Below are 15,622 nucleotides of genomic sequence, written 5' to 3' on the forward strand. Positions count from 1 at the left end.
GGCTGTGGGAGCTGGGCTCCTGGTCACTCACACAGGGCAAGTGGGGAAGTAAGATAGGATAGAGGTTGCACTTCCAGGGGCACTTGGGTGGCTGGGTGCAGGGTGCTTTTGAGCAGTCAGGCGCTCAATGTATTTCAATGGAGAAGCTACCAGATGAACAAAGGCTGTAAGCTCGGGGACGGAGATTCTTCAGGTGCGACCACCACTTCGAGAGGTAATTTGGGAAGCTGTGGGTTAGGTAGGCACCTAGGAGCTGGGCACAGGGGGCCGCAGGGCGCCAGGTGCTGGGGTGGGAAATCTTACCCCCTGCCGGTCGCGGTTGGAGTGGTCCCTGGTTCTGAGGCTGCAGGCGTCGTCAGGAGCGTCGTGGAGGGTCCTTGGGTGCTGGATTCTTGGTCACAGTCACTGGGGGGACGTCCTCGTGGTCTTTGTCCACTCAGGCACAGGCCGGGCTCGGCGGGTGCAGAGTATGCAGGAGTCGCGGTTCCTGGCTGGCACGAGGGGTTTGTTGCTTGCTTTGAGCAGAACCACTGCTCGTGGGAGTCCCAGTCTTTTAGATGAGCAAGGCAGTCAGGTCCTCCGGGGTTTTTGAGGTTGCGGACCACTGGAGACGCCGGGTTTTAGCAGGAGCAGGTTCAAGGGTCGACAGGCCTGTAGGGGCTGGGGCCAAGTCAGTTGGTGTCATCCTCTTGTTAGCAGCTGCATGGCAGGTCTTCTTTCTTCTTGTTCTTCTTTCTTGTTTCGGATTCGGGATCTGAGGAAGGAAGGTTCAGGGTGCCCCTAAATACTAAATTTAGGGGTGTTACAGGTAGGTAGAGGTCAGGGACCAATGGGTCCCTTCCCTAGGATGGGTACACCCCCTATCCTGCCACTCTCCAGTGGGAGGGGGGCAGGAGCCTAGTCCTGATTGGGTAGGGCTCCCCATCCTCAAGATGGCGAGAGCCTGGAGTTGTGCTTCACCTCGCCTCCCCCACCTGAGGGGTGGGGTTGGCAGAGGCTGGCACTCCCCCTTTCCTCACTTAGGTTTTCCCGCCGATCTTCCCGCCAGAGTGGGGGTCAGAACCGGTAGGGGCCAGTTGCTGAGTACAGCAAGTGGCCTGGAGAAGATCACAAAGGCGGCATGCTTTTGAAGCTTCCCCTGCCCATCCTGGGGGAGGAGACCTAGCACCTCGCCCAGGACATGCATTGTTGCAGACCCACGAGTGCGGATAGCTCTCTACCCAGGGGTCCAGCAACATGTCTGCTGGGTGGCAGCCTAGGCAGCCTCTCAGTCAGGATGCTGGTTGTTGGTTAGGTTCTGGGGGAATCTCTAAGATGCCCTCTGTCGTGCATTTTACATTAAATCCCACACTGGCATCAGTGTGGGTTTAATGTGCTGAGAAGTATGATATCAAACTTCTCAGTCTTCAGTGCAGCCATCATGGTGCTGTGGAGTTCGTGATGACGATCTCCCGGCACCATATACTCTTAATGGCAGCACTGCACTTACAATGCCCAGGAATGAACCTGGGTACTGTAGGGGTACAGGGCTCATGCACCTGTACCCACACCACTGGCATAGGGCACCCAGCTAGAGGGGTGACTGAGGTATGCCAGGGCAGTGTGTTTTGTGGGTATGGCACACAGGGATGTGTGCCATGTCGATTCTCTGTTTTGTTCTGCACCAAGACACTCCGCCTGCAAAGGCAGTGTGTGTGTGTCAGGGTACAAGGCCTCTAAGGGTGGCACAATAAGTGCTGCAGCCCTTAGGGGCCTTCTCTGGTCACAGGGCCCTGGGTACCTAGGGTACCTTTTACCAGGGGCTGACATGTGGCCAGAGATGCCAATTGGGTTTATGCAGTTTTAGGGAAGGAACACGGGCCCTGGGTACCTGATTGGCAGGGGCTCAGTGCACACTCAGTCAAAGTACATCAGCAATTCAGCAAAAGGTGGGGGCATACCATGCAAGAAAGATGTCACTTTCTCACAGAAACACTTTACTGAATTGTTAAATGGTGTCAGTAAATACAAAATACGCTTTCTAACGGTTAATGTATTGGAGGGTTTGCAACAGTTTTGTGCATAATCCCTAAAAACTTTTCTGTTGAAAAGCTTCCAAAAGCAGGCAGTGAAATCATTCTAACTCAAAATCTCATATTACGATCTTACTAAAGCTGTCAAGACTGTAAATAGGGGGGGGAGGAGCCAAGATGGCGACCGGAGCAGACGCTTGAGCGCCCGGCTCCGTCGGCCCTTGGCCTCGGACTATCATCCTGATTCCTATCCTCGCCGATTCCCGAGGTGAAACGTGTGCGACGACGCGCTGTCCACGCCGCCGCTTCCCCGAAGTCTCAGCCCGCCCGGATGCCGGAGTTCTTGGTGCTTTTGTTCTCCGCCCTGGATCCCTGCTCCATTGTTGCCTTTGCCGGCCCCCTGGAAGCTCCGCAGTCACCGGACCCGCTAGCGCAAACCCGAGCCGCGCGGTCCCGACCTCACCTCACACCACGGACTGTCGCCAGCTGAGCCTGGGGAGGGACGGCCAGACACCTCCTGCACCCTGCGCCTGAAGGGCTGGGGCTGTAAGGTAAGCCCCGGTGCGGCGGGTCTCCTGCCCCGATCTGTGGACCGCGCTGTGGGAGGCTGCCGACCCCCCTCTTCTATTGCTTAGTCGGCTGCAAAGAGAACCCGAGGGAAGGGAGGCGACTGTTGGCTTTCCCTGTTGCGGCGCAGACCTGAGGGGAACTGACTCCTTGCTACGACCCCCCCCCCTGGCCATTGTACCGTCCGGCGGTAAAACATGGTGTTGTTTGCCTGCTCGCGGCTGGGGGGTGATACTCCGGTCTTGCCCGCTGCCCGCTTCGCCCTCCCTCCACCAGACACCAGCTCCACAGTGCCGTCCCGGATTGCTGCCGATGTGGGGGTGCAGCTTCCGCTGACATGCGGCTCCGTTCTGGCTGTCCTGCAGGACTTTCGTCTACAAATGTGTGCTGGCTTGCAGGCGCTGAGTGAGCAGTTTGACTCCATCCTGTCGGCTGCGGGTCGTGAGCGCTCCGTTTGTCATCAACACGGCGTGGGTCTGCCAGTGCTTATGTCCTCTTGCGGGGACGCAACGGCTGTGTGTGATCGTGCTACACTGGTGCCTGCAACTGGCTTTCCCGGCACCCAGGATCAATTGCTCTCCAGCTCAACAGCGGATACTTTGTTTCCCCGTTCATTGCTGCCTGCTTCATTGTTGCCTGCCTCACCGCGTCTGCAAGAGTATCCAGCTGAGCAACACCTAACATCCTCGAGGAATCGTTCACGGTGGCCTACTGCTTCTTTTCTGTGGAACTCCTGTACTTTACATGCCATGTCTGGACTTTATGTGGTGCATAAAGGGACCTCTACAGATGGTCGGCGGCCATTTTGTGATTCTACTTCACCATCTTCTCCCAAGCGGCCATATTGTCTTTGTCTGCACGGGATGCGGGGCCTTCATGTAGGGGCTGGCTTAATCTCAAGCCCGCGATCGGGCCAGGGCTAGACTGATTAATATCGCCATGGTTTCACGGATGGGCTGGACTGGGACTGGAACTGTATGTATATGTTGTGCGCACTCGTCGCGATCTGTCTTCCTTCATTTAAATTGTTGTGACAATTCATTTTCACACGACTGCTTTTGGTGTAGTGGGTTCTCAGTGTGTGGAAGCCATAGATGGCCGATGGTTTAGGGCGCTCTGATGATACGTAGGCTCCTCCCCACTTTCTTCTTTTTGGGAGTTTAGATTAGAATGGTTCTATTCTTTTCTCACCCCCTTTATCATAAGTGTAATGTTTTCTTATCTTTCTTTACTCTATTCTTACTCTCTTTCTTGTCTATATTTCGGGTTTCTTGGGCGACAGGCACTATGCTGGGGGGGGGGGCAGGCCGTAGCCTCCGCATTGGTGTAGGGTGGGGGGGTAATTTACTGTTTCTAATTAGTTCTATGGGCCTTTTCTCTTTCTATGTTTCTGCGCTATATTTGTCTCGATTCTGGGTCCGGGAGTGGGGTTGACTGAGTGGGGGCGGCACTGGAGGGGTGCGTAATTGCTCATGTGACTATCCTGTTATATAACTGCATTGCCTCACTGCCTGAGATTTTACTTCCATTGCTGTTTTAATGATGCTGCTGCTCTCCCGTGTGGTGAAGATATCGTGCGGACTCGAATCTCCTTTGTTCTTACTCTTCACTGACTTTTTCCCTGACAAAATTATTTTGAAAAACTTCAAAATTAACCTTCACTTCTCCTTCCCCTGGTGTCAAGGATCTCTCCAGTGTATAATTCATAAATCGTTGCTAATCTTGACCGTTGAAGCACAGGGGCCGTAATGTTTGTATCAGTGCTTAACCGTATCGTGGCCGGCCTGAAGGTTGTAGGCCCGTATTTGTTCTTTTAATATGCACGAATAAAGGTTTTATAAAAAAAAAAAAAAAAAAAAAAAGACTGTAAATAGGGAAGGCTCACAAGACAATCAAAGTTAAACACTCTATTCTGAATAGACTTTAGGACGCCCATAGTCTGATCAGTCTTTAAGTCTTACTAACTGGAAAATGCCAGGTCAGGACTAAAGATACTCAATTCATCTTAATTGCATGCAAGAACACCTCTGACATAGGAAAATGACACTAGGCGTACCGAACCATACCCAACCTTAGTCAACAACCCTCAGCATTGTTTTAGGTTGACTCGCTTTAGGCTGTACCAATTGCATTGGTTTCTAGCGGACTCTATTGGTTGGAACAAGGCAGATCATCTAGCCCCACGCACCTGTGATAACTTATTTGATCAGGATACTTTTTATTTTGGCCTGTTTTGTGACTTTTATCATGTCCCTCAGACAATTTATTTTTCCTCTACCCAAAGGGAAGCAATTTACTCAGGCCATGCCTGCTTTTAGAAAGGTTAAATAATGAATTTGTTTGTTTTAATGTTGCCACGTTTTTAATGACTGCTGTTAGGCGCAGAAAAAGAAGGGGGCAATTGGAATTTTTAATATACACATGTGGTCAATTTTTATGGTGTTATTTTCAAAAGCATTTTTGTGTATTGACTAGGTTAAGATCAAACCTGTCTTTGAAGCCGTTTATCTTTTGCTACTATTTTCTATATGTCATGAAGTGTTTTTATTGTGTGTTTGTATCTTTTATGGTTTTTATTAACCAATTAAAGATTCTTTTGGCTGAAACTATTTCAGCATGTGTGGCCACTTAAGCACTTTCTGCTCTTCAAAAAGGGAATCACGTTCAATTAACAATGAACAGATAACACACTACTGCTAACGTGGGAGGGAAAATTAGCTTACAGAAATAACATAGTTACAGAGCAAACGACCTAGCCACAATCCTCAACCACATCAACCAAAGACGAAACTCTTAGTTCCTCAAGGAAAAATTATAATGCAGGCATTTAGAACTATAGTGTCAGGTGTCAAAGTGCTTGGAAAGCGCTTGCACAAGCAACGTCTGTTCCAAGACCTCTACATTTGTTTCCTGAACTTCCTTCTGGGTTTAATAATGTTATTTATTTATTTATTTATGCAACTTATAAAGCGCGCAAATACCCTTGGGTGTCTCGGTTAGGTTATATTACTGCATGCCATTAGGTCACATGTAAGCTGTATATGTGTCAGGATAGCAGTAAAGAGAAAAAGACAGGTGAAAGAGACAGCTAGAATATGCAGCCTCAAGTCCTGTGTCTGGCGTCCGCAGGTCGCATCAATATCTTTATGAATTTAGGAGTTTCAAAGAAGAACAGCACAAGACCTTCTTGGCCAGATTTTAAGTTGATTTCGGAGGCATGTCAGCAAGCAAGAAACAGCAAACCAAGAAGGCTAGGATTGTGGACTACTGCTGTGTGTGCGAAGAACCGTTCTATAAACGAGATCTGTCGTTCAATAGGGAGCGAGCGAAAGATTGTGGGACTAGTTGTCTGGAAAGCAGCAGACCTGAATAGGCTGTGCTCATAGATGGTATTAGGTGAAGAGTCAGTTTGGTGCTGAGCAAGAGGTGAACTTCCAGCCATTTTAATTGTGATGCAGTGGGGACCAATCACAAGTTCCCATATCAAAGTCTAACATTTCACCTGACTGAATCGAAAGATTATCTGGACATAATACAGAAAAAAACACTCCACTTCTTGAATCAACCTCCTTTAGATAATTTTAGTAAAATGCCCCAAACAGATATAACTAATGATTGGTTCACCCCTGCTTTGAAAGAGCTTAAATCTTTTCTCAGGAAATTAGGTAGGTTTGGTAGGTTCCTTTACTACCAAAATCCAGAGCATCTATAACAGTTTCTCTAACATGGCAGTCCGAAATGATAATGAACAACAGAGGGTTATGGTCAGAACTGATGCACTGTAGCAACACTTTTCCATGCTGGACAGCAACCGTTTCAATAGACTGTTCTTATCAGCAAAATCAGGATCCCCAGAAGATCCGTGTCAACCGAGTGTGTTATATGTATGTAGTCCGGCTATATCAAACAGTTAGTTCAGAATTCTTTGCAATCTGGTAATTTTCCAACAGCAAGTGAAACAGGAAAGACAACGCCTTTGCTAATAAAACACAACCTGGTGACGCTGGGAACTATGATTTCAAAAAGGAAGATTGCCAAAAGGTGGAGAGTTCAGGAGACACCAACAATTGTAGAGTGGCAGAGGGACATGGACTGGTGCATGTTGATGGAACAAACAATTTACGAATCTAGAGGATGTCCCAAAAAGTGTCGCAGATATGGGGGAGTTGGAACGCTTTCGGGGGGGGGGGACTCTGCAAACCCCCAAGGATGGAGCATGATCAGGGCCTCATACATTGTGAGTGAATATGGTTCAGTGGGTCTCCGTACAAACATGTATGAGCAATGGTTAGTGGTCTAATGTAACGGTGCAGGCATACTCCTTAACGATTATGATTGTGCAATAACCATGTGTGTAAAGTGGTCATCACTAAAAATAAATTTCTTTAAAACCACAACCTGGATAGCAATGATCCTGCTCATTATAGACCCATTACATTACAGCCATTTGTAGGGAAAATCACAGAGAAAGTGGTGGCGATTCAGTTAACCAAATATTTGGAAAAAAACAATTTGCACAGTCCATAAGCAAGTGGGCATTAGAGCTGCTAGAAGTACAGAATGGGTTCAAGCTTAATGCACAAAGGTGACTCAGTGGCGGGGTTGCACCTGGATCTGTCTGCAGCTTTTGAAACAAACAATCATAAAATTCGAATTGAAAGACTTGAAGGCTGCAGATTAAAGGGTGCTATACTGAGCTCGTTTCCACCCATTCTGTGCAACCAGTCACAGTTAGTCTTCATGCCACCTTACCACCCTATGCCCCTGCCCACCCATAAAAATATCCTTATCACCCAAAACCCTTACCCACAGTCAAACCCTAAAAAACATCCTAACAACCCAATACCCTTGTCCAGCCTTTAACTCTAAAAATACCCTTAACTTCCTATACCCCTATCCACCCTTAAACCCTACAAAAACCCTGTTTACCCTATGCCTTTACCTACCCTAAATCCTAAAATACCCTTACCACCCTTAACCCTAAAAATACCCTTACAACCCAATACCCTTACTCACCCCATAACCTTAAAAATACCCATACCACCCTAAACACCTACACATCCCTACACCCTAAATATCCCTTACTACCCTATGACTTTACTTACCTCATAACCCTAAAATACCCTTACCACCCTATACCCCTACCAACCCCTTAACCATAAAAAACCCTTACAACCAAATACCCTTACTCACCCCTAAACCCTAAAAATACCCTTACCTCCCTATATCCCTACATCCGAAAACCCTAAAAAGTCCCTTACAACCCTATGACTTTATCCACCCCTAACCATAACACCCTTATCACCCCATACCCATATACACACACACACAAATGCACACACATGTATACTTAGCTTCACTACACTTACCATGAGTGCTAAACGCACATGCGTGGTAAAGATTTGTGCTATAAAGGCTGCGTGGTAAAGGCACTGCATGGTTACAATGGCGTAATAAATGATGTTTCCCTTATGCATTCACTTACTATCAGGAACTTGATTCAGATCCTTCCTCAACCCCAGAAGGTGTATGCCCCTTGGTTTTTTCTGTATAATCGTTTTAAACTTCCATTTTGCATCCCCTTTTAACAAAAACCCTATTTTTCTTTGAACATAGACCAGTGGCTGAACATATATAGGTTTTTGCCTTATTTACTGTGGCATGCTTTACCCAAGTTTGAAACGAAGTACCATAGCCTAGAGGAAGTCTTTCAATGCTGCCCGTTCCTCCTTTTGGAGGATAAAGGCACTAAAGTGAGTCTTAACTGCTGTACTTAAGGGGGTATCTGTTACCCAACTGAAGTAAAAGATTATTGATGGGCCTGAGTCACCCATGGAACACAACACCACGCACACCAACCATTGCCCTATAACTACTGCATGCATCCCAAGTTGTATCATACTTATAATTCTTCTCCACACCTCTCAGTCAGAATTTGGCAGCAAACACAACACCGAAACCTCCCTGATCGTAGCCACTGAGGACATCTGAGCCCTCCTCCACCAAGGAGAAACAGTGGCCCTGATCCTTCTCGACCTTTCAGGAGCATTCAACATCATATCTGCTCACGCGCTGAAAACTAGGCTACACGACATCGGCATCTAAGGAGACGCTCAAACACAGAAAGTCCACCTACCTCCGAATCCAAGGAAATCATCTGCGGTGTCCCCAGGGCTCATACCTCAGTCCCACCCTCTACCAACACCGACATGACATCCTCCGCCAACATCATCAAATTCCACATGCTCATCATCATATCATAGGCAGATGACACTCAACTCATCCTTTCCCTCTCCCTCTCCCTCTCCCAGGACCCCACCACCAGGAGACGAACGTCGCCAACTGGATGGGAGACAACTGCCTTAAGCTCAACACTGACAAAATGGAAGTAGGGATCTTCAGCAACAACACCACTTCCTGGAATGCTACCTATTGGCCCACAGAACTAGGATCAGCATCCTCCCAGTTGGACCATGCCAGAAACCGCAGCATCATCCTCGACAGCAAGCTGACCATGAAGTCTCGGACCAACGCAGTCGTCTCTGCCTGCTTCTTCACTTTGTGCATCCTACGTAAGATTTTCAAGTGGCTCCCCCTGAACACTAAATGCACCATCACACAAGCCCTCATCACAAGCAGAGTGGACAATGGCAACACTCTCTACTTGGGGATCGCTACACACCTCCTTCAGAGACTACAGACCATTCAGAAAGCCACAGTCAGACTCGTCCTCGACCTCCCCCACCGGACCTACATCACCCCTCACCTCAAGGAACTCCACTGGCTTCCAGTACAGAAGAGGTGTCAGTTCAAGCTGCTGACTCATGCATTCAAGGCTCTACACAACCTAGGACCGGCTTACATCCACCACCACCTAAACTTCCATCAACCAGCCAGACAACTGCACTCCGCCTCCCTCTCACTTTCCCACACTCTCAGCATCAACAAAAAAAGGGCAAAGTGTGCTCCTTCTCCTTCCTCGCAGTGAAGACATGGAACGGCCTCCCCTGCAGCTTTGCGTCCCCTTCTCTACCAGAATCGTGAAAAGCACTCAAAATGTGGCTATTTGACCGAGTCTCTCACACCCTGCAAGTTCCTGGATACCCTATTGGTGATTAGCTGCATTATACAAATCGACTGATTAATTGATACGGCCATTCGGTCACTCATGAAGCCTGCTTCATTTACCCTGTGCTTTTTTTTAACATTTGTGAATACCTTTTCTCTGGCTTTCATTGATGGACTCTCCTATGTGATTTTGGATGTTAGGCAGTGCTTAATTTGAGCCAGTGGTTTCCGGAGTTCAGCACCGGCACTTAATCATCAACACCAACACTTTTCATGAGAACCAGTTAAGTACACATTCATTTATGGTAGGCACGTGGAGACTAATTGATTTGCCTAGAATCACAGGATGTTGAGCCAATGCCGATACTCGAACCTGGTTCCCAAACTCCGAAGTCAGCAGTTCATGGTTAGTAGTTGGTTCTGTTTTAGGCGGCGCGAACAGGAGAAATGTGCTGGTGCAAGCTGCCTCCTAACGAAAGCCAGGGCCGGACTGGTCATAGCGGACACCTGGCGTTTTCCCGGTGGGCCGGAAAGGTGGGGGTCCGGGTTAGGTACAGGGGAACGGTTTTGTAGCAGAGGTGCAATATCGGCCTCCTGTACCAAAAGGGGGAGCAGTGTTTCCCTCAAGCATTTCCCCCCTCCCCCTCCCAGATTTACTTGCCAGGGCCGGTTTGCATTCCCAATCCTGCCCTGACGAGAGCCCAGGCACTTATTGTTTTTACGAATTAACCACTGATGTTAGAAAAAAAAAAGTATTTGCAATTATACTCAAAAGGGTGTAAGCCCATTTTATGAACATACTTTTTGGCTTCAATTTCTACTGCAAACAGAAAATGTACTTGACATCTGCAAGTTAGCAGACATGCTACTGCAATTATTTCTGATACATACTTCTATCTGCAGATTCTTCACCTTAGAATACTCCCAAGGCGCCAGACTGGATCTGGAAACTTTTCTTCAAAGTGCTCTCATGTACCACCAGGTGGCACTGTGTAGTCCGCAAGAGCTCCGTACCGCCATGAAGTGATGAACCAGTGCCACACAGGAGTGCAGCCCTGCCAAGTGCCATGCATCAGAGGTGACACTAACTCAGTTTAGTGCTGGTATCTGCATCGCCGCAGTAAATGCTTGTCATGCATAGTAGCGCCCCAGGGAATTAGCGTACTTTGAACAAGGCTGGGTACATTTTGCAAAAGCAGGGGGTGCACTTTTGGCTTGCTCTAGTGCCCACTGCGCCGCAGGGCCTGCTGCAGAGTCTGTACAAAGGTTTGAGCCGGCTCGGCGGGGTGAGCGCTGGCGTGTTCAGGTCTGTCTTACAGTGAGGCCAGTGCAGGACTTGCGATCAATCAAGCCCACTGCTCGGCCTTGGTGTCTCACAGGCTTTCTGGGCTGACCACGTGCTCAGCTACTTGTGGTCAGGTGAACAACAAAAATATCCAGATCATTATCCAGATGGGCAGTCTGCAGCTCTGGTGGAGCTTTGCCTTCTGCTGGTTTAGGTTCCTGCGAGGAACCCCAGTCTATTAACATGCAGAGGATTCCAGGTGGCAGCAGCTTTTTTTTCTTCTTACAAACAAACAGACAACTTAAGTGGTGCTGGAAGGGCCTTGTTTCCCCCCTGCATCATGAAGTCGTGATGAGCCCGCCCACCTTGGTGGCCGATGGAGTCCGACAGGCATAATCTAGATCCCAGACGGCTGGGCCTGCCATAGACTTACCATCAACAGAATCTGAGTAGCGAAGTGGGACTTAGAGCGCAGACGGTTGTGCACAGAGGCCAGGCCAGTCCACTCCAGAGTAAACCCAGCCGGCCCGACACAGTGACTGGTAAGAAGTTGAAGTTCCCAAGAAGTGCTGTACAATTTCTAAAGAATCACTGTATGTCAGCGGTGCAGCCCATGTTTACATTTCTCCTGTTTAATTAACTTAACTTTCCAGTCCCGAAGACTATTTCTTTTTGCCAAATGTTGTATTTCGGTACTTTTTTTAAAGCAACATACAGTGTGCTCTGTAAAACCTTGTTGTTCCTTCATGTTTTTCAGAGTTTGGGTTGGTGGATGGTGTTAATCATGATAGGGCATGAGTGTGCCCTCCAGGCATTACAAGTTTCTGAGCTTGCCGACCAGTCATAATGGTATTCAGACTACCTGCTTGTCTGATCGTTTGTCTCTCTGAAGAGTGCACAAAGCAATTAAATATTATCACACGTGTGGTAACTGGAACTATGATTTATTATGGAAGTGTGGGAAGGTGGTACACAGCTGTTGAAATATTGAGAGCTCCAAAGGAAAAGAAAATGTGCTTACCAGTGAGTAAAGGGTAGATCATGTGTGTGTTAGCGAGAGCATGGTGAGGGGGGAAGGGGGCAACACAGGGAGATACTTGCAGAAAGACAGTGATAGACCTGCAACCTGCGCAAATGGACAATTTCACAAAGATGTGGAAAGAGGGAAAGAATGTAATTGGCTGAAAGAGTGAGAAACTGTAGAGCAAAGTCTGAATAATAACACACGACAGACTGAAGCCCTCTGAAGGCCGCTTCCCTTCGACCGACATTAGTCATGTTTAAATCACAGGTGTGGCTTGTTTTAGAGGTGTTTCGTTTAATGTGTGATATGTGTAGATACAATTATAGAACACTCACCACAGGCATGCATATACTAGACATTGCTCTGATTAACTCGCGAGGAAGTGTTAATTCGTTCAGCAGCATTCACACACTAAAACCATAGAAATGCACACACAAGGAATCCCAAACCTTGGCAGCCATGTCACTCTCCTCAGGTTTGCCCGGTGCTTCCCTCCAAGTCGGCGAGTTTGCTGACTGTAGTAACTCGGAGTATTTATGATAATGTATCAGCAGGAAGCTGAGATCATCCGCGCTGGAGCCTCTCGCATCCTGTTTCGTACAGTCGGCTCCGAAAGTGCCCTTCCATTTCTGGTGCTTTGCAGCAGTTTTAAGATCTCCTTAGAGTTTCTCGCTGCTCAACTGGGTGTCACTTCTGATATTCATATTTCCCTCGTCTTCACTGCTCGATTTTGCGAGTGTCACTCGCAGTCGTTGAATGCAACTCATATTTACACTGAAATTATAAAACGTCACCTATAACCAATATGAAACCCTGGCAGCTGTGTGCCACCACTGATCGCTGTCATCAGGCCCTTTCCTTTAAATCCTTCCGAAGTATATTTAGAGGACCACTTCCAATACTCTCAGTTTTACAACAACTCCTAAAACGAATTCCAGTTAGCCAGGGAATGATGTCCTAACCCAAAATAGCCGATGTCAAACCATGCTGATAGTACAGAATAAAGTATCTGTACTAAACTGCATGGGCTAACTATACTCACTCCTCTTTATCTGAGTGTCCTAGCTTGTTTAGCTTCTCTAGTGATCGATGTTCCTCGCCTACACCCAATAAGGAAGGAGAGACACAGACAGCTACACGTCAAAAGGGTGTTAGGTGGCAGGCTAGGGTCAGCATCAAATCTGATACCCGTGTTCAATTTTAATCTATTATTTTTTCTCTATACATAGCAATCAAAATAATCAGAAAATCACTGGTATGTGCACAAACCTTATTTAAATAGACATAGTCACTATATATCTGTTAAATGACCCTCAGGCAAAATCACTTGATTCCTTCTTAGGCACAGCGAACCACGTTTTACAGCCTCAACGAAGAGCTCATGAAACAATGTTCCACACAGGGATTGAAATGTGTTCGCTTTACGTAGGAGAACCTCGGTGCCACATGAAAGATAGAAATTCCGAGGACATTCTAAGGACACCTGAAGACTTGTGTTCTATTTTCATTAAAAAAGCGAACAGGAGGAATGTTTTGCAATAGGGACACAGTACGTTTCTGTATGTTTTATATGTATAATTATTTATCATTGTTTTCCTTTCTTTCTTTTTCATTTACATTTTGTTGGCTTGTATATATGAAGAGATTAACAGAAAAATGTATTATGCAACGAATAATGACGACATGCTGAAAGTGGTGTGCATGTCATACAATTAAATAAATGTAAAGTATCCATGGTAGACGAGGGTTTTCTGATGTTTGATGTTCTGGGGCAGGTCATATGCATATATCTTTTTTGTTAAAAAAAAGAAAAAAAACTACTTTATGCTAAATGTGATACTTTTAGGCGTATTAAAAAAACACATCATTCTACCTTTTCAGAATGTTCTAGAAATTCGTAGATCATCCCAGGCACTCACATCTTCACTTTTTGGCATGCCCTAGGCAAAAGTATATATACACCATATGCTTTAGTGACCTCGCACAACACTTCAGACCTTATTGGCAAGCATGCCCCTTCTCAGAAACCCGGAGCTGTCAAAATCATTTGGAAAGGGCATTTTAGACACCATTGTCAACTGCCCAACTCACTATGAAAAGAACATACAGTAAATTAAATATTGTCCGCAATATCAAAACTTCCTTATCAGTCAGTTCACAACCTCATTATGTTCTATAACCACAATCAATTCAGCACAATTTCTCAATCATCTGCAGCAACAAAACTCTCCTTGCTTGCTAGAAACGTTTCTATCACAGCACCAACTACAACACACCAGAGTGAGGAATGTGCGGTTACTGAAGACATGTTAATAACTATCCTGGGCCTAGTGCACCACTCAAGACAACAAAATACATCCATTGGTCAAACCAGCAGCCAACCGATGGTGCAAGAACACCTCCAACAAAGGAGCAATACTAGGAAAACATTGGAAGAAATGTACATGGGGTTTCAGATCGATACACAACCCATAGATTTGCTCACAGTGACACTGGGGCTTACAGGCATTGTTTCGGTCTCACTCATTCCTAGACATTTCATCATAACTGCGGAGAAAGGAGGGAGAAGTAGAAAACATACCTTTTTGTCTGATAACGGACGCAAGAATAATGAGTCTGGGAGATCTCAACAGGTAAACTCACTATTGGCATTGTGACGACCAAAGCACAGCTCTTCACTGACTTGCAACCTTTTGTATGTGAGTGTAATTTTGATACAGCACAATATTTGAAAGGTGGAGGAAATCAGTCGCCCAATGAATGAGCAGCCTGCTGGGCCCACAGCCAGGGCTACATATAGGTCATGCTAGAGCCAAGAGATCTTACTTCCAGTTAAGATCACCAACTATGTAATTGCCCAATAGGTCCCGCCAGGATATACAGGACACTTGAGAAATGATGACGCTCTTTGACTGTATTTTTAACCTGAAGTAGCAGGACATTCTTTGGATTACACATTTACTAAGATGTGGGTATTTAAACATTCAACCAGATGCTCATGCACCAATACTGGATGAAGTACTCTAGGTCTGACAGGCATGAAAATTGATATTGTACATCATTATTACTATCACAGAACAGTAAATAAACTGTGTACTTGTGGTGTAAACATTTTAATGATATACTTTAAAAAAAATAAAACATGAATACACAGTTCCTGAATGCCTGTAACCTCGGTTGTCATTTGTAGGACTTGCCTAAATAACTTTAGTTGTCTGTAGGCATTTTGCTTATTACCGACACTATACAACATCGCCAAAAGCCATTGGCAAAGCTAACAGGAACCAAGGAGAGACCTGTTGGCTTTACCATAGCTTGTTTCTTTTAGCACTCCATGAGAGTGCTGTATTTTATACCTGTACCCCTTGCGTGCTGCTTCCCTTACCCCAACAACCACATGCTCTGGGTGCTCCCGAATCCTACCCAAGTTCAGTCACTGCTTACCTCACACCTCCCTGGATTTGTTTATTAATATTTTCTGTGGCTTCCCCTGAGTCAGCCTCAAGAGCCTACATTGAACCCTTGTCCAGTGCCTTTGCCCCATTGTTTCTCAGCTGCTCCTATAACCCTTGCGTTCCGCCATTATTTTTGTTAATGTCTTTGATTTTTTATTATTTTTAGGAAGGCCTAGTAGGCATTTGGTGACAGGCCACTCTGCAGTACAAA

General features: G+C 46.5%; 1 protein-coding gene across 4 annotated transcripts in view; it reads right to left on the bottom strand.

The window, feature by feature from the left end:
* MTHFR (methylenetetrahydrofolate reductase) overlaps nucleotides 1–15,622 on the bottom strand; it is a 64,594-nt gene that overhangs the window by 25,257 nt on the left and 23,715 nt on the right. Inside the window, exon 1 of one of the 4 annotated variants that reach the window (XM_085609906.1) lies at nucleotides 14,538–14,651. The exons of 2 other annotated variants lie outside the window; for them this stretch is intronic. In XM_085609906.1, the coding sequence (XP_085466032.1) occupies nucleotides 14,538–14,608 (71 nt within the window). In that variant the 5' untranslated portion in view covers nucleotides 14,609–14,651. Of the gene's footprint in view, nucleotides 1–12,405; nucleotides 12,474–14,537; nucleotides 14,652–15,622 lie in introns of those variants that run through there. One more of the 4 variants, XM_085609911.1, reaches the window with a different exon arrangement.

Source organism: Triturus cristatus, chromosome 1_2 (assembly GCF_964204655.1).
Source record: "Triturus cristatus chromosome 1_2, aTriCri1.1, whole genome shotgun sequence".
Lineage (NCBI taxonomy): Eukaryota > Metazoa > Chordata > Amphibia > Caudata > Salamandridae > Triturus > Triturus cristatus.